Source organism: Lepidochelys olivacea, assembly GCF_965140295.1.
Source record: "Lepidochelys olivacea isolate rLepOli2 genome assembly, chromosome: 10".
In the NCBI taxonomy this organism is placed as follows: Eukaryota; Metazoa; Chordata; order Testudines; family Cheloniidae; genus Lepidochelys; species Lepidochelys olivacea.
In genome coordinates, this window is record NC_140420.1 from 62,593,976 (window position 1) to 62,615,856 (window position 21,881).

Genomic DNA, 21,881 nt, shown 5'->3' on the forward strand with positions numbered 1-21,881 from the left:
AATTAATCATTCTGCATACTCACTGAAGAGGTACAGTTAATATATGCTGGAAAGGTCCCCTACCCTCTGCAGAAAATCTAAATGTTTCTTCAGATTTGTTATGAAGGAAAGACATGCAGATCCAAAGCTGCTCAGGGGCAGCTCTGATTTATGTGCCCAACTGTTACAAAGGGTCCAGATCAAGCTACCAAATGTATATGTATATATTTTGCACTGAACAGTAGTCAAATATTTAGTATGACAAGCTCAAACAATGACATGTTTTCTTTTTAATAATTTCTTTCTCAAGAGAATGTTTAAAGCCCACAAAGTAATGATAACTGTAGCTCACGAAAGCCTATGCTCAAATAAATTGGTTAGTCTCTAAGGTGCCACAAGTACTCCTTTTCTTTTTGTGAATACAGACTAACACAGCTGCTACTCTGAAACCTGAAAATCAAGTATAACTGATTATAAGCTCCAGTTTTATTTACAAAAAAAGCATGATACTAAGCAACTCAAATCCAACATGATTATTTTTGATCTGCCTTTGCTGCAAGATGAAGTATTAACACAACCAATTTCTTATCTTTTATAGATGCGTTTACGAGACAGGAAAGACTCTCCTCAGCTGCTAATGGATGCTAAACACATCTTTCCTGTTACTTTTCCATTTAATCCATCCTCTCTTGCATTAGAAACCATTCAGATTCCAACCAGCTTGGGCCTAGCATTCATCTCACGTGTCTGAACCAAGGCTGCACTGTCAGCTATTGACAATGAGTCTGTTGCCTGAAATCTGAATCCATTAAAACATAGTGAGCCACTGAAAATACGTTTTTGAAGGGACAATACTGTATATGCCCAGATTTTTAGTATGGGTAGCTGGAAATCTACATAACTGTACCACAACTGGAAGGCTGGTAGAAAGATGTGCATTTGTATAGGTCATTATTTTCGTGTAGACACATTACTGATCGTTACGTTTCCAGAGTATGAATATAGGGCTAGGGCAAAAATTGTCTTCAGCTGCCTAGAGACATTTTTAGATCTTTAGTAACATATTTAAATAGTGTACATTAAAATCCATACACAATCTGCTCATAGGCAGGGACCAATAAAGACAGACACGGTACTATAAGTGGAGGACTAGAAGTAAGGCATTTTGTAGTAGAATACATAGTCATGTAGGAATCTGTTTCTCCATTAGAGTTTTTGACAATTTAAACATAACAAACTGGCAATATATAAAATAATTTGTTAAACAGCTTCCTTATTTATGTCAGTATGACATAAATTATGAAGTTTTAAAGTCTTTTGGCTTACTATGCGGTATAACATAGGAGTTCATTTGTTAGTACTGTGATTTACTAAACATATTAAACTGCTGCTGAGTATTGTGTTCTTTAAAATGTATGACAGTATCCTTTATTAGGCACTAAAATAGGAGACTTCACTTTTTCTTATCAACTTTGTTTACAGTCCAATGCAGTCCATTCTTTTAACTGGATTTATGCAAATGTCAACAAATATCACCTGGAAAGGAAAAATGGTAACTAAGCACAAGTAGCACATTGGAAGTTACATGACAGTTTTCTTTAAAGATAGGATACAAAAATATTCGTCTTGTGGCAAAATGAACAAAAGTCAGTCATGATTATTATAATTATTTCATATTTTGTAGTTGGTCAGGGTTTTTCCTTTGTCCAATTTTAGTCCAAGGAAATGGCATTGTATTTTTTCAATATCATCCATTTTATGTCTTTGCCACACTTTTTAAGATGTATTCTCAAATACCTAGAATGAAAGGGGAAATTCCTTGAGTAGGCCAATACCTTCATTAGTCTATATATTGGCTTCTGGAAACGTACAACAAACATTGACTGGAAAGGGAGTATTTAAAATTGTGCAGTTTTTGAATCTATCCACATAGTTCAATGAACCTATTTAACAAAAAGATTACTTCATGATAGAAAAATAGTTTTAAAAAAAATCTATAAAGTGTTCTGTAAGATCCAGAATGCACAATGAGAAATTATAGTTGTTTTGGCGTCTGCACTTCCACTCAGAAAGAATATTCCCTCTTTCACTCCTCAGATCTTCTCCAGTGTGGAATTTATATTTTAAAATATACAGAGGCCTTGGTCAACACTCCATTTCTGAATTTTAAAACATGGTCAGTGATGTATAGTTCAAATATACATATGAAAAAGTTGCACATTACTAAATTGTAGAGTGCAATATCTTAATGTATCATGCAAATTAGCAACTTAGCATGAACATTTATTTCTTTATAAGAATAGAAAAGTATTCTAGAGGTATACTTTTAGAATGTTCTGATACTAATCAGTTTGCCTGCAAACCTACAAAATCATTTTGCTATCAGCTGAGCAGACCAATACATTTCAGTTATGTTTTATTTGAGATATATACATGCACCTTATATATGGTGACTGATAAAATGTATAATAAAGAAAGCTTGATCTTTGTCAGTACCATTTTGAAATGCTCATGCCTTTTTATTTTCAGAAGTGTGTGCCCGTTTTTTGTGTTTTATAGCTCACTACTGATACGTTTCGGTACCTACAAGTAAGCATTGCATCTTTAATTTGGATGATCTTTGTTAAATTATTTTCATATGCAAAGTAAACCAAAAGCACTTCATTCAAATATGTTTGTTACTTTATCTCTGACGCCAAGGATAATATAAGCTGGCTCCAAACACAGTATAATATAATATGGTGGAGTGTACTAATCTTTCAAAGTTTCAGGAAGTACTGCACTTGTTAATATGTCATGAAAAAGCTCTGATACCCAGTAATAGCATAAGAGCAGGAAATAGGTGAGACATTTAGAAAAATAGAAACTTTTCTCCTCCTGTTTAAATAAAATTGGCACAACAGTATATTCATACTGTAGATCAGGAAATATATCTACTACTTAAACACATAGTTATGAAAATTGATGTTTAAAATGTATTTTTGTTTTTAAAATTTGTTTACTGGTATAAAGCCTTACTGTGTCTTGTTTCCTTAACAAAGTAGTAGTAAGTTGTTTATAGGTATTATCCATAAACTCAGTGGTTTGAGTAGTGTTACATTTATATCACATTAAAAGTATATGCTGCTTGACATGTTTTAAAGGAAAATATTTCTAAGTTGAAATAGATGTGTACTTGGTAAATCATCTACAATTTTACATAACAGTATTTTACATGCACTTTTCAGAAGTAAGGATTTTAGTCTTGATTTATGATATAAAATATTTTTCACCTTAGGTTTAAGGTCTCTTTAAATAACCATGGAAACAAATATAAACATCTTTTACCAACTTTTTTTTTCCTTTGACTCATGGTTATGCTCTTTTAATGTGGACATAACTTTTATATTTTAATTTATTCTCTATTGATATAGTAGATTCTGTTGGATGCTGGAAATTATTAATTTGTCAATGTCCCTTTTGACATATATAACCATTCTAAAGATGTTGCACAATAATTACCTCATTGAGTTTGGTATATTTTTAGTCCAGTGATTATTTTGCTCTGCTTTTTGCCACATAATCTTCTATCCAAATTTTAACAAATTGTTACCCAGGCTTTAATCCGAGATGGAACTTGAAAGTGCTTAAAGAATTTTGCTTTATTAAATGTGATTAATCTAGTCTACTTGATCAGAATTGAAAGATATGGTATACGTCATCTTTGAAAAGTTGATTTTTTTTTTAATCCGTTAACAGTTGTTCCATACCTGGAAACACCAGCATTTGAAAGCTGAAGGTCTGTATCATTTAGGATTTAAAACTGAACACATTTCAAAATATCATACAAGAATTCTGAGAGAATTCCTTTTGTTTTTTAAGATGCTGATAGTTCATCTGATAAATAAAAGCCTTTAAATGGGTTTTCACTCTATATCACCACCATACATGGGTGAAAACCAAAACAATTCACAATGACACAGGCTTTGAAATGTTGTAGTGTCTGATGTTGTATTTAGTAAACGTGTGCACCATAAACACTGTACCCTATTAGCTGTCACTGAAAAATGTCCAAATAAAAACCAACTCCACAACTGTTGTTTTAGTTTTTCTGTGACTATTTAAACAACGGATATATTCAAATGAGGCCCAATCCAACCCCATGGAAGCCATCAGGAGCCTTTCTATTGACCTGAAAGGGCAGCTGGTTCAGGTCCAGGATGTCATACATGCCCGTGCACACAAACAGATTCATACTGACAGAACCTTCTTCTGTAAATACATCTATACTGTTTGTGTCTTTTGTTGTACAGAAAGCAATTCTGTCAGTATGTTAACATGCTACTATTTCAGAGTGCATGGAAAACAAATTTATGCTAATGAACAGAAGAAAATTAAGGTTGCGAATTAAACAAAAACACAAGACTTCTGTGCCCTGGAAGCTCTAAAACCAGACGGTGTTTTTAGTGGAACTTTATCTTAATATCATAAAGAACTTAGTGTATCCGACCTACTGTGACACTCCTGGGGATACCCACGGTGGTGAGGAAGCCTTGTCGGTCAGTGCCTGCCAAGGGTCAGCTCCCCAACCCCAGCAGCCATGGGCAACATAAGCACTCCCCTCCAGGTCTACACAGGCCCAGCTCTATCTATACAGATTAGTGATAGGCTCACTCCAACCCTCAAGCCCCCCGAGTGTCCCCCTGGACTGACCACGCCCTGATCTACTGGATGCTCACTGAATTCACAGAATCTGCTGCTCCCAAAGAACCAGTACACACCAGCTTACCACTTTCACCTCAGGATCATCACTCTGCTTAACACACACCACTTAGATATGTTTATTTAACAACATAGAGTGATTCAAGAAGTAGCAAGTCAAAGTATTGGAAACAAATGGTTGCATGTAAAATAAAATCATACTACGCATTCTAGAACATACTCACTTTAACTAATTACTGTCATGTCTCACGTTGCTCACCACCATTTCTCAGCCAGGTAGGCTGTGATCCCTTTTTCACAAAACAAGCTTGTCTCTGAAGTGAAGAATAGTACATCTCTCCTTGAAATCCCATATACATCAAAATAGTGGTTTGATCTTTATTCATAAAGCAGGCCCCCTCCTGCCGTATGTTTCTTTCTATAGATTTTGCAATCTCGTGTCAATTTTGTAACCTTAATTAATTGGTGGCTCCATTGTGAGCCAGGCAATGACCAACTAGAGAAAGAACCGTTTATTTCCCCCATCTGAACAGAATCTATCACAGGGGTCGGCAACCTTTCAGAAGGGGTGTGCCAAGTCTTCATTTATGCACTCTAATTTAAGGTTTTGCGTGCCAGTAATACATTTTAATGTTTTTAGAAGGTCTCTTTCTATACGTCTATAATATATAATTAAACTATTGTTGTATGTAAAGTAAATAAGGTTTTTAAAATGTTTAAGAAGCTTCACTTAAATTAAAACGCAGAGCCCCCCGGACCAGTGGCCAGGACCCGGGCAGTGTGAGTGCCACTGAAAATCAGCTCGCGGGCCACCGTTTGCAGGCGTGCCCTAGGTTGCCTACCCCTGATCTATCACCTTCTAGTGACCTGTCTTAACTTACATACCTTAAAACCACAGTTTTCAGGATAGATATATATCTCCTTAAATATCATTCACATAGACATTTTGCAAAGACTGTGATGACCAGTAAGCTACCGGCTCTTGGTAGAGACCTTACGTGCCAGCCTTTGATGAATTATTATGCATATACCAACCCTAGGGGATACCTGTAACCCCCCTATTCACCTCTTATGCCATCTGCCAGTTGGCACCTGGATCACACCAACATCATTATAGTTAGCTATATTTTGAGCTTTTGTTAATTTGTCACAACCTTAATATTTAAATTTGGGCTTTTGTATATTTTATTCCCTTGCTGGTTTAATAAAATGTAAGGAAAAACCCAAATGTAATTTTATAAAGAATGCAATTAACAAAGTTACATTTCTATTATCACTTGTTTACTCAGGAATGGTTTCCTTGGTCATCTTCAGTAAATTATATCATTTATATTTTACTAATAAAGATTTACCCAAGAGAAACTGTTCCACTTGTTCCAGTAGGTATCTTTTGAGGTACAAGACTACTGTATCTGTGTACAATAATTATAAAAATCAGGGGGGTAAGTTACTGTACAAACTGCACACAACAGCTACATTTAATAATTCGATTTATTTTTCTTTTTTAACACTAGATTGAAGTATGTGTTATATTTCTTCATTTTGAGGGAGATTTTCAATACCACTGAAGAGCGATAAATATCTAATGCTCATTTCTGCTTCAGAAAATCTCCTCCTTCAACCATTTGGCGTCACAAAATGTAGTCATTGATAAATGTTTTAAATCCAAATTAAGGAGACTGGATTCTATTTAATTGCCAACAAAATTAAAAAAGAAAATTCCCCAATTACCGGACTCTCAGCCCAGAGTCCTTTGCCTATAGCTATGGCAGACTGAGCCAGCCTCCTTTGAGCGGACTGTACACATTAGTAGATGTAAAGAACCATCTAACAACATGATGGAAAATGTTTATAAAGTCACTAATTTCCAAGCTAATACCTTGGAAAATGACACATTCAGAGCTTCTTTAATACAGCTGGCGTGTCTTAAAAAAATGTCAGGGAGGAGACTGCTCTCCTGCTTTAGGGAACCCTGCAAGCTGTAGCTCTGTTAAATACAGAACCATGTTTGGCCATGTCTAGACTGGGGATTTGCCCCAATTACAGCCACTATAGCTGCAGCAGTGCACCCCTTAGTACTGATAGAAAGAGCCACTATTTGTTCCCTTTGCTGGAAAGTAGGGTAAGCTATTGGTGCAAATTGCTGCTTTCCCTGTCTGTCTTTGGGGCACGCACCATAGAATCATAGAATATCAGGGTTGGAAGGGACCCCAGAAGGTCATCTAGTCCAACCCCCTGCTTGAAGCAGGACCAATTCCCAGTTAAATCATCCCAGCCAGGGCTTTGTCAAGCCTGACCTTAAAAACCTCTAAGGAAGGAGATTCTACCACCTCCCTAGGTAACGCATTCCAGTGCTTCACCACCCTCCTAGTGAAAAAGTTTTTCCTAATATCCAACCTAAACCTCCCCCCCTGCAACTTGAGACCATTACTCCTCGTTCTGTCATCTGCTACCATTGAGATATGTTGGTGCTTGGCCACAGACTGCGAATTTGCCTCAATTCCAGCAAAGCAGAGCAGAGATACAACGGTGTTTGAGCAGCCATGGGTGGGCAAAATCAGGCTTGAACAACATCTCGGGAGCAACTGTGTGGACAAGCTCTGGCACTCCTCTCTGCTGGTTTTCCAGCCAAGTTGAGGGCCACCACGTTTACCCACCGTTTGAGCTAAAGCACGGGACGCTCGTGGTGAGCCCGAGCGCGGTCAACCCATGTTAAAACAACTTTCACAAGCGGGTGCTCGGCTCCAAGACTCGGCTAGGAGGCGCCCTCAAGTCCCTGCCCCGTGCTCTAGCCCTGCTCGGAGGCACGTCCCCTGTGCATGATGGGGGAAATGTCTCCGCCGGTGGAGGGGGGTCTCTGTCCAGCGGGGTGGGGAGTGAAGCTGGGTTGGTCTCTGTTGTGGGGTGTATGAAGCCCCCCTGGGGGTAGGAGATCTCCTGATTGGTCTTTGTTGGGGGGGGGGTATGAAGCCGGATTGGTCTCTGTTCGGGGAGGGAGGCGTATTTAGCTCTGGGAGGGGGGGGAGTGAACTCCGGACTGGTCTCTGTTGTGGGGGGTATGAAGCCCCCCGAGGGAGGTGAATTCCGGATTGGTCTTTGTTGTGTGGGGGGGTATGAAGCCGGATTGGTCTCTGTTCGGGGAGGGAGGCGTATTTAGCTCCGGGGGGGGGGGGTGAACTCCGGATTGGTCTCTGTTGGGGGGGGTATGAAGCCCCCCAGGGGGGTTAACTCCGGATTGGTCTCTGTTGTGGGGAGTATGAAGCCCCCCGGGGGGGGGGGTTAACTCCGGATTGGTCTCTGTTGTGGGGGAGTATGAAGCCCCCCGGGGGGGGTTAACTCCGGATTGGTCTCTGTTGGGGGGAGTATGAAGCCCCCCGGGGGGGGGTTAACTCCGGATTGGTCTCTGTTGGGGGGAGTATGAAGCCCCCCGGGGGGGGTTAACTCCGGATTGGTCTCTGTTGGGGGGAGTATGAAGCCCCCCGGGGGGGGTTAACTCCGGATTGGTCTCTGTTGGGGGGGGTATGAAGCCCCCGCGGGGGCTGAAGCCTGATTGGTCTCTGCCCGGGGGGTGGCTGAAGGCCCCTGGGGGCCCAGCGGCAGGTCCGGTGTCGGCTCAGGAGGGGCCGGAGCGGGACACACCTGGCGCGGCGCCGCCCCTCGGCCCGCCCGGGAGCTGCCAGCTGCGGAGCGAGTCCGGCTCCTTCCCCGAGGCGCGGAGCAGCGGCCCCATGGCGCTGGCCGAGCTCTACACGCAGGTGAGCCGGGCGGGTGCGAGCGAGGCGAGGGGGGCCGCGGCGTCCCTCCAGCGCGGGGCCCTGCTGCCCCCGACCCCTCCCCTGCGGGCTGGGGGGCGAGGGGCCGCGGCCGCGCTCAGGGCAGGGGCACCTGCCGCTCTGGGAATGGACGGAGGGGAAAAGTTTCTGCGTGGGCAGGGCGAGCCGGCTGGGCCTGGCCCCCGGAGCCCCCAGCTTGGGGCGCAGGGCAGCACCACAGGGTCCCTGGTCCCGAACTTGGGTCAGTGGGGCTGGGGGTGCTGCCGCCCCCCCCCCGGCTTGAAGTACTAATAACAACCACCGAACACAGGAGAGTGAGTTTGTGTGTGTGGTTTTTGGGAGGGGGGTGAGGGGGTGAGAGAACCTGGATTTGTGCAGGAAATGGCCCACCTTGATTATCACACACATTGTGAAGATAGTTGTCACTTTGGATGGGCTATTACCAGCAGGAGAGTGAGTTTGTGTGGGGGGGGGGGGTGGAGGGTGAGAAAACCTGGATTTGTGCTGGAAATGGCCCAACTTGATGATGACTTTAGATAAGCTATTACCAGCAGGACAGTGGGGTGGGTGGAGGTATTGTTTCATGATCTCTGTGTGTATATAATGTCTTCTGCAGTTTCCACAGTATGCATCCGATGAAGTGAGCTGTAGCTCACAAGAGCTTATGCTCAAATAAATTGGTTAGTCTCTAAGGTGCCACAAGTCCTCCGTTTCTTTTTGCGAATACAGACTAACACGGCTGTTACTCTGACACCGAACACATGGTTGCCATCAGCAGCGCCCCCCCCCCCCACACACACACAAATTGTTCCTGCACCCCTGACTCAGGTTATACTTTGCCTCCCAAGTATGGGGCCGGAGAGTAAATGCACAGCCTGGCCAGCCCCAGTCCCTCAGAAACCGAGAGTCAAGCCCCCCAAAACCATGAGATTAAAAGAAAACCAACACCCACCTTTCTGGGGTCTTTGGAGCTGCCTTCTGTTCTTTGTGCTCTAGGCTTCTAAGCTTTTCTCTGCAACTATGAAAGCTGGAAAAGTAGGGGGGGAATCCTGGTCCTTTCAAAGTCCATGGGAGTTTTTCCATTGACTTCAGTGGATCCAGAATTTCTCCCCCCCCCCACACTCTTTTAAATGAAAGCTAGGCTTCTTACATGATCACAGGACTCCAGGAACTGGGACATTAAGAAAAGCACCTGATATTGTGAGAGATGCCCTGAGTTTATGGTAGGCTGTTGAGATTTAAAACAAAAAAACAGTTATAGGAAAATATCATGATTTTTCCAATCACGATTTTCACCCAAGAGACTGGTTTTAATAACTAGCTATGATTTACCACTATCATGGGACTGAACAGGGCTAGTAAACTGCAGGTTTCTGTTATTTCTATAGGTTATTTATTAAACTAAAATAAGGACACAGTATCACTTAGAAAGGCGCTCATTATCCTGCCTGGATGATTCTTCAAGTCTGCCTGCCTGCAGAATTGCTTTACTAAATAAGCCAAACGTTTACACAATAGTATAGAGCTTCAGCTAGGCAATAATAATGAAACAGAAGTGAAATGCTGTTGTGCATCATGAGACCTGGCTTCTGTTCCCAGCTCCTGACAGTGAAATGAGGTTTGGCAAGTCACTCCACTTCCCTGTGCCTCCACCCTTTCCCCATCCATGAGCATTATCCACCTTTAGATCTAGGGAAAAGTACACTGCAAGTGCAAAGTGTTTATTACCATTATGATCACTTCACAGTTTGCATGCTGTGGGGCCAGTTCTCAAGTCCAGTGAGTTTGCTTTGCCCTAGAGACAGAAAGCAGAACATAAATCCAGCGGATCCAGTTTTGTGAGGGATTCCCCTTGTTTGGAGGAATCCTTGGGTGCAGCATCCTGGCTACCAGTGCACGAGCCACAGACAAGTACATCATTGACCAGGGATATTATGGTGATAGTGGGCCAGCCAGGAGACTGGTTTTAAGGGGCTAACTATCTGATCCTGTATGGAAAATTCTCTGTTCCTAATACAGAGCTGTACCCTCACTTAGGCTGGTGTGAATACTGAGTAACTCCATTACAGTCAACAGAATTACTCTAGATTCCCATCATTTTAAACGAAACAGGATTTGGCTTCCCTAGATCATTAAATATTGATTACTTTTTCCTCACAAGTGGTGTTTAATACATTATACTGAACAGCTATTCCATAACTAAATGTATTTGTAATTATTTTCAGTAAGCTAGTGGGGAGGCTTTTAAATATCGAGAGAACGGAACATACATTATTTTTGAATCTTTGGTTATTTTCAACTCAATGCCTCTAAATAGGTTTTTAACCTGGCTTGATCAGGAGCTGAGAAAATTTTTACTTAAACCATATTTATTTATTTGTTACATTGTTAAGGTCAGAAAAAAAAATAAGGCTTAATATTTGGTGACACTTTTTTATTATTCAGCTCTGATTATGCAGTCGGCACTATAAAAGACCTAAAGAAAGAAATCTGTCTCAAAAATCTTAATCTAAAACACATCCATAAAACCCACTCCTACAAATGCTTAAGTAATTCCTTAACTTTAAGCATGTGAGTAATCCATTTAGTAAAGCATGCACATAAGTATTTGCAAAATAAGGCCAACAGCCATAGATAAGACAAGATGCACTAGGAAACCCATGGAAGTTTTAACTTAGAATATTAAATCAATCTCTCATTCCCCTTGCCCCCTGGTGTGGTTCAGTATATTGGGGCCTGGTAGAAGAAGTGCCTCTTTAGACATATCTAAAACATAAAACATTTAGGTATATCCAAGACCAAGACACAATCTGGCACAATTTGTACAAAATGATCGTACTTGCATTTGTTATTTTTAAAAATAGTATAAGTGAATTGGTATTCTGACTATGAACGTATAGTTCTACAGTTAAAAGTGTGACAGCCAGACATGTACAGAAAACTTTAACAACATGACTAATGAGACAAAATACAATCAGCATCTAAGGAGCAGGATAAGGGTAATATCAGTATACAGCTCTATAGGACACATAAGAATGCAATTAACATTTTTATGTAATTTGAAAAAGAAAAGGTAATAGGGGTAGCTCAGTGGTTTGAGCATTGGCCTGCTAAACGAAGGGTTGTGAGTTCGATCCTTGAGGGGGCCATTTAGGGGATCTAAAGTTTCTGAACGGTATTTCATCTCTTCTTGCTTCAGTATAGAACAGAAGAAGAATTACGGATTTACTATTGCTTACTATGGGAAGGGCATCTTTGGGTTAAAGGCACATTGGCCAGAGACACTCATATATGTAGTTGTGTATGTTGTTTGTTCAAGTTAATGCAGTTCATTCCAAGGGTATGCAGTTGGTTCCTCAGATAATTTTTGAAAGCTCTCTCATGTATCAGATATCATATACATGAATTGAAGTAATCTAAGTAGGCTTTAAAATTCCTAAGTGGGTATTATGGAAGAGTACTTTTATTTGAAACTTTTGATATTGTTGTATTTGGGGGAGTATAAGGCATTATTTATACAGAAGTCCCAACAAGCTAAAGCACCTTGAAATACAGAATATCAGCTCTCACCTTTGGGGTAAACTTTGAATATAATTGGTCATTCATGAAGCTAAAGGGGAAATTTATTCTTCAAAATGTAAACTGAATTTTTTGTTTGTATAATTTACTTCCTGTTTTTTCACCAGTCACTATAATTTCATGGTAAATAATTTGTCTGTTTAACATTTTTCTTTAAATAACCAAGGTAAACACTGTGTCTGTGTATTACTAACTTATAATCAAATATCTCTGTTCTGCCATAATACATAATGTCATTACAAGTTTACCTCTAAATCTCTGGACTGACTATATTCATTCATCTTATTACTTGTACATAAGTAATCTTTACATATTCATTCATCTTATTACTTGCACATAAGTAATTTTTTCTGAGTGGCTAAAATTCTTTTTGAGAACCTAAAAGAATACAATCTATTCTTGAATCCAGCATAGTGTCATGCAGGCGGGGGAAGACTGGGTGTAACTTTAAAGGAGAATAAGTAAACTCTCTGTGTTTACTTGTAAGGTAGGGTTCAATTAAACTGACCTTAAGCTGGCTGGTTACATTTACCAATGGAGGCACCTGGAACTGCAGGGACACTTTCTGAAGAATACTTTGGTCACATGCTTTTTTTGTTCTTTACATAAGCATAGTTTAGTTTCTCACCTACGATCACGCTCAATCTAGGCTAGGCTGTTTGATTATAATATTATTGGTCTGCTTAGAATAATATTTATTAAAATGCTCTTTTAGCATATATAAATATGTATACAGTATCTTAAATACCCATGAAATCAACATATGTGGCAACAATAAAAGTGAAAGTCTAGCCTAGTATTTCAAGACAAGGAGCTAGTTAAAATTTCTTCTTCATATATCTTATTACACAACACCTTTTATTTGGGTATAAAATGTGTCAGTAATTTGATTTGGGGGTTATCTTTAATCACTTAGGCAAAAATATTTTCCCTACTGTGGTTTGTAGTTGATCAAGAAAGACTTCTGTGACTTTGCAAATCTTCTTAATAACATGCAAAATGTTCCTTATTTTGTGGGCATCACCAAATGGACTCATGAAGGGCATTGGAAGTTTGAAAGGTGTTCACCAAATGATATGTGTGGTGCCATCAAGTTTCTTGATGATGGTTGTCAGGGGTTAGATGCAGGGGGAAAAGGTGGTGATACTCTTCTGAGCTTCACCCACAAAATAAACTCTGCCCATGCACGTCACCAAAATAAGATGCTACTCACGAGATTATGCAGATATTGAAAATATGGTAGGTTCCATTAGGCTCCTTGAGCTTGCTCCCCCTTGGAGGGATTGAATATGTCCATAGATTCTGGTAGGCTCCTGGGACACCACCTGATTAGAGGAAAAGAAGTGAACTCCCCACTTCAATGGGAGTTTTATCCTGTGGCAGGAAAATAGGGCCCCAAGATCCTATTTTTGCCATTGCCACGTGCCTTTTGAGAGATCTTAGGCTAGTTACTTAATCTCTCTGTGCCTCCGTTATCCCCTCTGTAAAATGGGCACGATTATACCTACCCCATAGACATATTTTGAGGCTTCATTCTTTTAGGGTTTAGTGTTTGTAAAGTGCTTCAGGATCCTTGGCTAGAAGACATTATGGAAGTGTAGATTACTGTCGTGATAGTGTATTTCTTATGTCACTCGAAGAATAGAAGTAGAGATTTGATTGTTTTGTCAGTGGTTAGTTTCAACTCTTGTTTGGTTTCACACATCCGATTTAGTGGCAGTAATCAGGTAACAGAATGCCTCTTAGTTTAAATGAATCAGCAGTAGATAATTTCTGTTCCCTGACTGCTGTCACAGAGATGAGTACTTCAGATAAGAATTTTCTCACCTTAGTTTGTTGCTAATTTTGCTTGTTCTTTCAGTGAAGTCATCATGCTGTTGCTATGGAGATGACTATGATGTCATAAACAAAGCGTTATGACGTCACAGGAAGAACAGATAGTCTGTGCCAGAGCAAACTCCAGTATAAACAACAGAGATAATCGTGTCTTTGATAATTATTTAAAGTGGCAGTGGATATTATTATAAATGTAGAATGGCACTGGTTCTAAATGAAATTCTCTAATAAATACAGTAGTTCAGCGCGCGGGAGAGAGAGAGATGATATATACTCTATACTGATGGCAGCTGGACACACTCCTACTTTTGTTGTATAACTTGAGTTTTATACTTTTAAGTGAGTGTTTCTACAGGAACATCTGCACTGCTTAACCCTTAGTCTCATGCCTAAAGCATATTTAAGATATACAGGTATCACAGCAAGTTGTTATATGTTGGTAATACTTGGCACCTGAGTAGCAGTATTACTTTTGAGGCACTCGGAACACTTCAATAAACATTGGTTTCAGAGTAACAGCCGTGTTAGTCTGTATTCGCAAAAAGAAAAGGAGGACTTGTGGCACCTTAGAGACTAACCAATTTATTAGAGCATAAGCTTTCGTGAGCTACAGCTCACTTCCTCAGATGCATATCGTGGAAACTGCAGCAGGCTTTATATATACACAGAGAATATGAAACAATACCTATTCCCACCCCACTGTCCTGCTGGTAATAGCTTATCTAAAGTGATTTCCAGCACAAATCCAGGTTTTCTCACCCTCCACCCCCCCACACAAACTCACTCTCCTGCTGGTGATAGCCCATCCAAAGTGACAACTCTTTACACAATGTGCATGACAATCAAGCTGGGCTATTTCCTGCACAAATCCAGGTTCTCACATCCCCCCCACCCCCATGCACGCACAAACTCACTCTCCTGCTGGTAATAGCTCATCCAAACTGACCACTCTTCAAGTTAAAATCCAAGTTAAACCAGAACATCTGGGGGGGGGGGTAGGAAAAAACAAGAGGAAACAGGCTACCTTGCATAATGACTTAGCCACTCCAAGTCTCTATTTAAGCCTAAATTAATAGTATCCAATTTGCAAATGAATTCCAATTCAGCAGTTTCTCGCTGGAGTCTGGATTTGAAGTTTTTTTGTTTTAAGATAGCGACCTTCATGTCTGTGATCGCGTGACCAGAGAGATTGAAGTGTTCTCCGACTGGTTTATGAATGTTATAATTATAATTATAATAATATAATTTTCAATAAACATTGTTTCACAAGTCTTCTACAAAGAATTTTGTTCAATTCTTTAAACAAATAAAGACATCCTGTTCAGCAGCGCACATCAAGCATAAGGTGCTTTTAGGGCAGAGTGCTTTAACTCTGGGGCTGAGCTAAAATGCCTAAAGTGTGAAAGATTCCTGCTGAACCAGCTGGCCTTATGGGAGCTAGCTGGCTGGTTATAAATAGGGAAACCAGCCAGCAGGCTTTGAAGTCTGTCTTCAGGGACTGGAGAGATTATTCTGTGGAGCTTGTTCTTTAATCATATAAAAAGAAAAGTAACTGTATAGGTATTTTCTTTTTCAAAATGTTTCCTAAGTTAAATCTCCCCTTACGTTATTTTAAGGAAGAGATCATGTAAATCCTACAGAATAAGACTCCTGGATTTGTGTAATACATACATACTTATAGCAGAGATACTTGTGGTTCCTTCTTGGAATCAGAGGTTCTGCTATAAGCATGATTTTACTCTCTTTTCAGAGTCCTTAACTGAGAATGATCTGCTTCCTGCTATCTGTTTCTGCTTAACTTGAAGCTCTGTTGAGCCAGCACCTCTGAGATCTTTGGATAATTGAGGTTACACTGTATACCTCTTTTACAAATATAATTAAAGCACAAGGCATTTGCCCATGGCAACACAGTAATCCATAGTAGAACCGGGAATAAAACCTTGGAGTCCTGCCCCCAGCTCTGTATTTTAACCATTAGATCACATTCAAAAGAAATCTGACAAATGTATGTTTAAGATAGCATCAGAGTTAATGCTTATCTTATTCTTCTGTTGTAGTACAACAGCGTTTGGATCCCTGACAATGAAGAAGTTTGGCAGTCTGCTGAAATCACAAAGAGCTACAAAACAGGAGACCATGTGCTTCACCTACTATTAGAAGATGGAACTGTGAGAAAAAATACACAGTTATTTCAATTTTTAATGAGAGGCTCGATCAGATCACTGATCCATGTAGTCCAGAATGCTGTTTCTGACTGTAGCCAGTACCATGTTCTTGATTATCTTGCAATCTTAGGATTTTCTAGCCATTTAAAACTGTACAGTAAGTAGCAATCCCCTAAAAAAATGTAAAGAGCTTAATTTTACCAGCCAGCACTTGTCAGTGTATGCCCCATTGCACTGACAAGGGAAAATGGAGCTATGCCAATTATGGAGTTCTCTGAGGAGCTTGTCCATGATTTTTTTGTAAACTCATCGCTTTAGTATATGATTTGTCGTACATATACAGTAGAACCACACTATTATGATCCTCTAATTTGTGACACTACTTTTTTCCAAAATACATTGTGAACACCTCCCTTGCCTGAGAATGAGTTATTGTATGTTTTTCTGATTGTCTGAGGTGCAAGGACGGAGATGGGAGCGAAGCTCTTTGTAAGTTGTTGTACTGCACCCATCACCTTGGTATCTGTGCAGCTTACAAATTTGTTTATGTGAACACAAGAAGTGTTTCTCTTTCCTTTCCCCATTTTATAAGGACTACTTTTTAAAAAATGTGATAAAAGCAGAGTTACTGAAGGAAATACAGGTCAGAAAAGTGGGGGGTTACATTTTTTTCAAAGGGCAATGAGGTCCTGGGTTATTATGAGCTCTTTGGGAAGCACATTCCACAATCATGCGCCAGTTGCCTGTCCTGCGCATACATGTCACTCTTCAGGATGACAGTTCTATTGTTCCAATAGACTGTAGCTGTCATGCAAGGACATGATCATATATAACAAGGGGCTTCCTTGGGTTATTTGGGTCAATCCCTCAGAGGGCTTTGAAGATTAGGGCCCAGATTTTCTAGGACTTGTGGGGAACGAAAAGGTAACTTTATCTCCTCTTTATGTTCCCCATCTAGTCAAAGGTTTGTGATAAGTTAGAGCTGTCTTTAGACGCTAACTTAAGACCAGCTGCCTGTAAGACCATAGGCTATTCCAGCAGCTGGGACACCTGGGCAAAAGGACACTCCAGCTACACTCACTTTCCCTAGATAGCATTTAAACTACTGCAGAGTTTTTTATGTTTAATTTAAACCTCTCGTTCTCTTTATTGATTGAAGAGGCTTCATGTAAAAAACACTTAGTATGTTTCAGTACAATATATTAAAGAGAGAGAAAATAAGCCTTTTTTTTTTTATGAGACATTGAGGGGCCCTATCTTGCATTCCTTGTACACTAAAATGACCATGGATGTCACTGGAAGTTAACTGGTGTTCACGGAATGCAAGATCAGGCACTGATCCATCATCCATGCAACAGTTAGGACAAAGGTAGCCAAAAAGTTCAATATGTATTTACGCGTGCGTTTCATGTAATTTGTATTGTCAGGAATTGAATTACCCTGTTGATCCAGCACCTTTGCCACCTCTACGAAATCCTGACATACTTGTTGGTGAAAATGACCTCACCGCACTTAGCTATCTCCATGAACCTGCTGTTCTACACAATCTTAGAGTTCGTTTTGTGGAGTCAAAACTTATCTACACTTATAGTGGTATGTAAAAACAAACCCAGGGTTTCAGGTAAACAAACGAAAAATTTTAAAAAGTTTAAATTCTTGCTGCTGAAAGTACAATAGGATCAGAATTGTTTTCCTGAAATCTGTTAATTAAGTTTCTTGAAGCCAGGGTGATTTATGCATGAATAAGGACTGCTTCAGTGATCAGGCCCTTGTGTAGTGGTTAGTTCAGATATGAATATTTTTACAACGCAGCAATTTAGTTGAGGTTTCTAGTTTCAATATCTTACCTTTTGTTAGGTATTGTAGAAAATGGGATGATACATCTGATTTTGTACTGTGTATTCTTTCATAGGAATCATTTTGGTTGCAATGAACCCCTATAAACAGTTGCCAATATATGGGGATGCCATTATCCATGCATATAGTGGGCAGAACATGGGGGATATGGATCCACATATATTTGCTGTGGCAGAAGAGGCTTACAAACAAATGGCAAGGTACTGTCTGTTTTCATTTGTTTAACACTTGTTTCTTCTAAAATATAATTCAAAAATCTGATGGAAAATAATGTAATTGAATTTTGTTTTGTAAATGTCCAAGCAGCTAAAATTCCTTTTGTCTGGATAATTTCATGCAGCCCACCCTCAAAGAGAAGAGAACCTTGTAACCTCTGAGGAGAGGTGCTGAGGGGTAAAGAGTTTCTGGAATTTACTTCTTAATACCTCTCACAGGGAAAGGACAAAGGTGGTCCTAGCTCAGTGATTTGTGTTGACTACAGCCTGCAAGGGACAAACAAAACAGGAGAAGCCAAAAGACCAAGGAGAAGATGAAAGCTGGCAGTGGTGCTGGTCACAATAACATTTATCCCATGCATTTATATATTTAGACTAGCAAGATATTTAAAATCTCCCTCTTATCGTCCTGTTTTAGAAACAACAGGAATCAGTCTGTTATAGTCAGTGGAGAATCAGGAGCTGGAAAAACTGTGTCTGCTAGATATGCTATGAGATACTTTGCCACAGTCAGTAAGTCAAACAGCAATGCGCACGTGGAGGATAAAGTACTGGCATCCAACCCAATAACAGAGGTAAATTTAAGGATGAAAGTAAAGGGAATTCATACTCATTAAAGGCTGAATCCTGAAAGTTGCTGCGCTCCTATGGTAGAAGTCAATGAGCATTCCAGGTATTCAGTAACTCTTAGTAAACTGTGTGCATATTAAGAGCCCAGTCCTGTGACATGCTCTGCTACATCAAAAATATTCAACATATATGTGCACTTTTTTCCGTGTCACAAATATGTTTTAATTTTCTTGCCTATGTGAAGTATTGAGTATAATGTATATAACTGTATCCAGTGGGCTATACTTATTGTTTTATTGCAGTTTTGTGCTGTCACACTTTTCATCTCACCATCTTCTCCTTTAACCACCTTTTAAAAAAATAAATTCCTTTTCTAACTGGAATCATCTGTAATAACTCAGCAACAACACTATCTAACGTGAGCATTAATGATAATTGTAGGTGGTCTTGAACTCAGTCTAAGTGCTTGCAGATGGAAATCCATATTAAGTCATCCAAATCACAGGTCTGATTTTTCAGAAGCTCTGAGCACTCACATCTCTCTTCAGTTTCTGAGTGAGATTAGAGTCTCAACACCTCTGAAAATCAGGCCACTTTATTTAGGTTCTGTATTTTGGAACCCAAACTTGAAAATGTTTGCCTTTATCTTTTTATGTATATTTGAAATGTAAATTTTCAAATTGACACACACACGTAGCATCACAAAGAACTTTTGAAAAATAATCAAATTTTTGTATATTGCACTATGTGGGCGGGTTGTTTTATTATTTTGTCTGCACCAGCAGAAAAGATGCTTGGATATATGGTTACAGGAGAAAAGAAGTGGGTGGTTTTGTTGTTGTGGGTAGAAAAAGGTTGAGAACCCATCCACAAAGGAGACTTATTTATGTTAGTGCTTAGTTTGTATAGAGTTGCGTTTAATATATGCATGTTACTTTAGGCTCAGAGTCTCTAAACAAACAATTTCCAAACTTGTTTCATAATAGAACATCCAAATCCCATTTCTGGATGTTCGGATTGATCCTTAGATGCATAAATGCCCAAAGTTTTACGTGCCATACTTTGAGAGAGTTACTCCTCTTTAGATGTTCACATTTGAAAACTGGACAGCATGAATGATTCTGTTGACACAAACTGGGCATTAAAGAGGTTCACCATGTTCATAGGCTGTAGGCAATGCGAAAACAACACGCAACGATAATAGCAGTCGGTTTGGGAAGTACACTGAAATCAGTTTTGATCAGACACACCAAATCATTGGCGCCAACATGAGGACGTACCTGCTTGAGAAATCCAGAGTTGTCTTTCAAGTAAGTGAAATAAAGTTTAAAAAAGCCAACTTCAGTGAAATCACTGTTGTACAACTCTCTTAACTTTGTTAGCATTATACTAAAAGAGGTAGGTGAAGTTTTGCATAATTTGTATTAATCTTAGTGTGTACCTTTGTTTGGAATAGGAGACCAATGTTATTTAGGGATATATATTCCTTCTCTGCTTACACCGTATGGAGGAGAGCAGAAAGGCTCTGATCTCACAATAGGAAATGCAGTGAGACATTGTGTTCCCACCAATATCATCACATTGAAATTTTTCTCCTCTCCAAGCCACAAAAATAGAAGTCTGCTCTGTGCGGCCAAGATGGGGGCAGGGCCAAGGTAGAAGGAGGAGGAGTTGTGGGATCGGCTGCTCTGTGCGGTACATTGGCCTCTCTGGGCAATGGAGCTTATTTTAGAGTCATTAGAGTCATAGAGTAGGTGGCTTGCATAGATTCTGAAATTCAGTATTTCAGATTGTGGTTTAGAGCTGACTCTGGGGAGAGAAGGAATGAATGTGCATGGGTTGTGTGTTTCATTTGCATTAATTAAGAAATAATGTTGATGATCTTGGAATACACAATGGAGATGAAGCTGAGGAATTTGAGGGCAAAAATTCCCTGCAAGTTTACTTAACTGAAATTAACATTATTCCTTTTTTTCAGCTAGTTTAGATGGCACAGCAAACCAGAATGTAACTTCTTTTCCCCTAGCAAAACCTGCGTTGCTTCATTCTCAAATTTCAAGTTGTCACATTGGAGGCTTGGCTAGATTAAGTCACTTGTTTGGACAGGTTTAAGTGGAAGATGAAAGTAAATACTTTGAACCTTCTCAGGTACTGTGGTGATGGGCTAAGTACTTAGACTGCTCTTTAAAGTGAATAGTTTGAGCGATTGACAAATTTAGGCACTATCCAAGCTACAACAGTGTTAGAAAACTTCTATCCAAAGTGAGATTTTTGGCAACTTGGTTAGCAAAATTTCCACTTCTCACTTTGGGAGGGCAGAGTGTTTGTTTGGGGTGGCATAATCAACTGAAATTCCTCTCTTATAATAGAAGTTAGATATAAGTGATCAACGATCTCATTAATTTTAGATACCGTAAATGATCAGATGGATTTTTTTATTTTCCCTAATAAAGCCAGTGTTAATAGAAGCACATTGTAAACATAAACCTTTTTCAGTAACACATAATAGGTGAAATCCTTTTAAGGTTAAATTGACAAAACAGGTTGTGGTTAACACTAAACTTTGAGATGCAAAAACTGTAGCATTGTGGAATCTTATTTAACCTATTTTTCTAAGGCTCTAATCCTGCAAACACTTATGAATATACTTCACTTTATTCTCATATATGTAAAGTTAAATGTGTGTTTGTGTTTGCAGGATCAGGGGCTAATTATGTCAGTATTTAGGGTATTGTGAAATAATGGTGCTAAAATAGCATGGAAAATATCTGGTGGTTGGTTGTTTTTGTTTAAAAAAACACACACACAAATCAAAACATTTTACTGCTTGCTTGTAGTTGTGTTTATAACTTCTCAGGTACTGAGAACAGCTACCTCTGTACCTAACAGATGGTTATAAAAATAGTCTTGAGAGCTTTCCACTTTCTGTGAATAGTGTTTCAGTTAGCACTCCCAAAGGAAGTAGTGCTCATTGCTATATTTGCCAGCCCTTGTTAGTTTTTTATCTGAATCAACTATTAAAGTAACAGCTTTGGCAAGAACTCTGCACACTGATATGCAGGTTTGCAGAGAAAGTGCACTTGGTTTTGTCACAGCCAAGGTGCTTGCTGAATTCTAAAAGCCTATCCATTTTAGCATAGGCAATATTTGACTCAAACTAGATTGCAATAGAATTTACACTTGGATAATTCACTCTTCTACAATTA

At 39.6% G+C, this 21,881-nt stretch overlaps 2 protein-coding genes across 4 annotated transcripts in view; both read left to right on the forward strand.

Moving 5' to 3' along the window:
• MYO5A (myosin VA) overlaps nucleotides 1–3,269 on the forward strand; it is a 214,827-nt gene extending 211,558 nt beyond the window's left edge. For 2 of the 3 annotated variants that reach the window (XM_084640741.1, XM_084640742.1), the window contains exon 39: nucleotides 578–3,266. In XM_084640741.1, coding sequence (XP_084496867.1) covers nucleotides 578–730 — 153 coding nt within the window. In that variant the 3' untranslated portion in view covers nucleotides 731–3,266. Of the gene's footprint in view, nucleotides 1–577 lie in introns of all 3 variants that reach the window. The other variant, XM_084640740.1, reaches the window with a different exon arrangement.
• Nucleotides 3,270–8,362: 5,093 nt separating this feature from the next.
• MYO5C (myosin VC) overlaps nucleotides 8,363–21,881 on the forward strand; it is a 59,741-nt gene continuing 46,222 nt past the window's right edge. Inside the window, exons 1-6 of the mRNA XM_084640929.1 lie at nucleotides 8,363–8,435; nucleotides 15,926–16,036; nucleotides 17,461–17,626; nucleotides 17,946–18,090; nucleotides 18,524–18,680; nucleotides 19,842–19,985. Of these exons, the coding sequence (XP_084497055.1) occupies nucleotides 8,409–8,435; nucleotides 15,926–16,036; nucleotides 17,461–17,626; nucleotides 17,946–18,090; nucleotides 18,524–18,680; nucleotides 19,842–19,985 (750 nt within the window). The 5' untranslated portion in view covers nucleotides 8,363–8,408. The remainder of the gene's footprint in view (nucleotides 8,436–15,925; nucleotides 16,037–17,460; nucleotides 17,627–17,945; nucleotides 18,091–18,523; nucleotides 18,681–19,841; nucleotides 19,986–21,881) is intronic.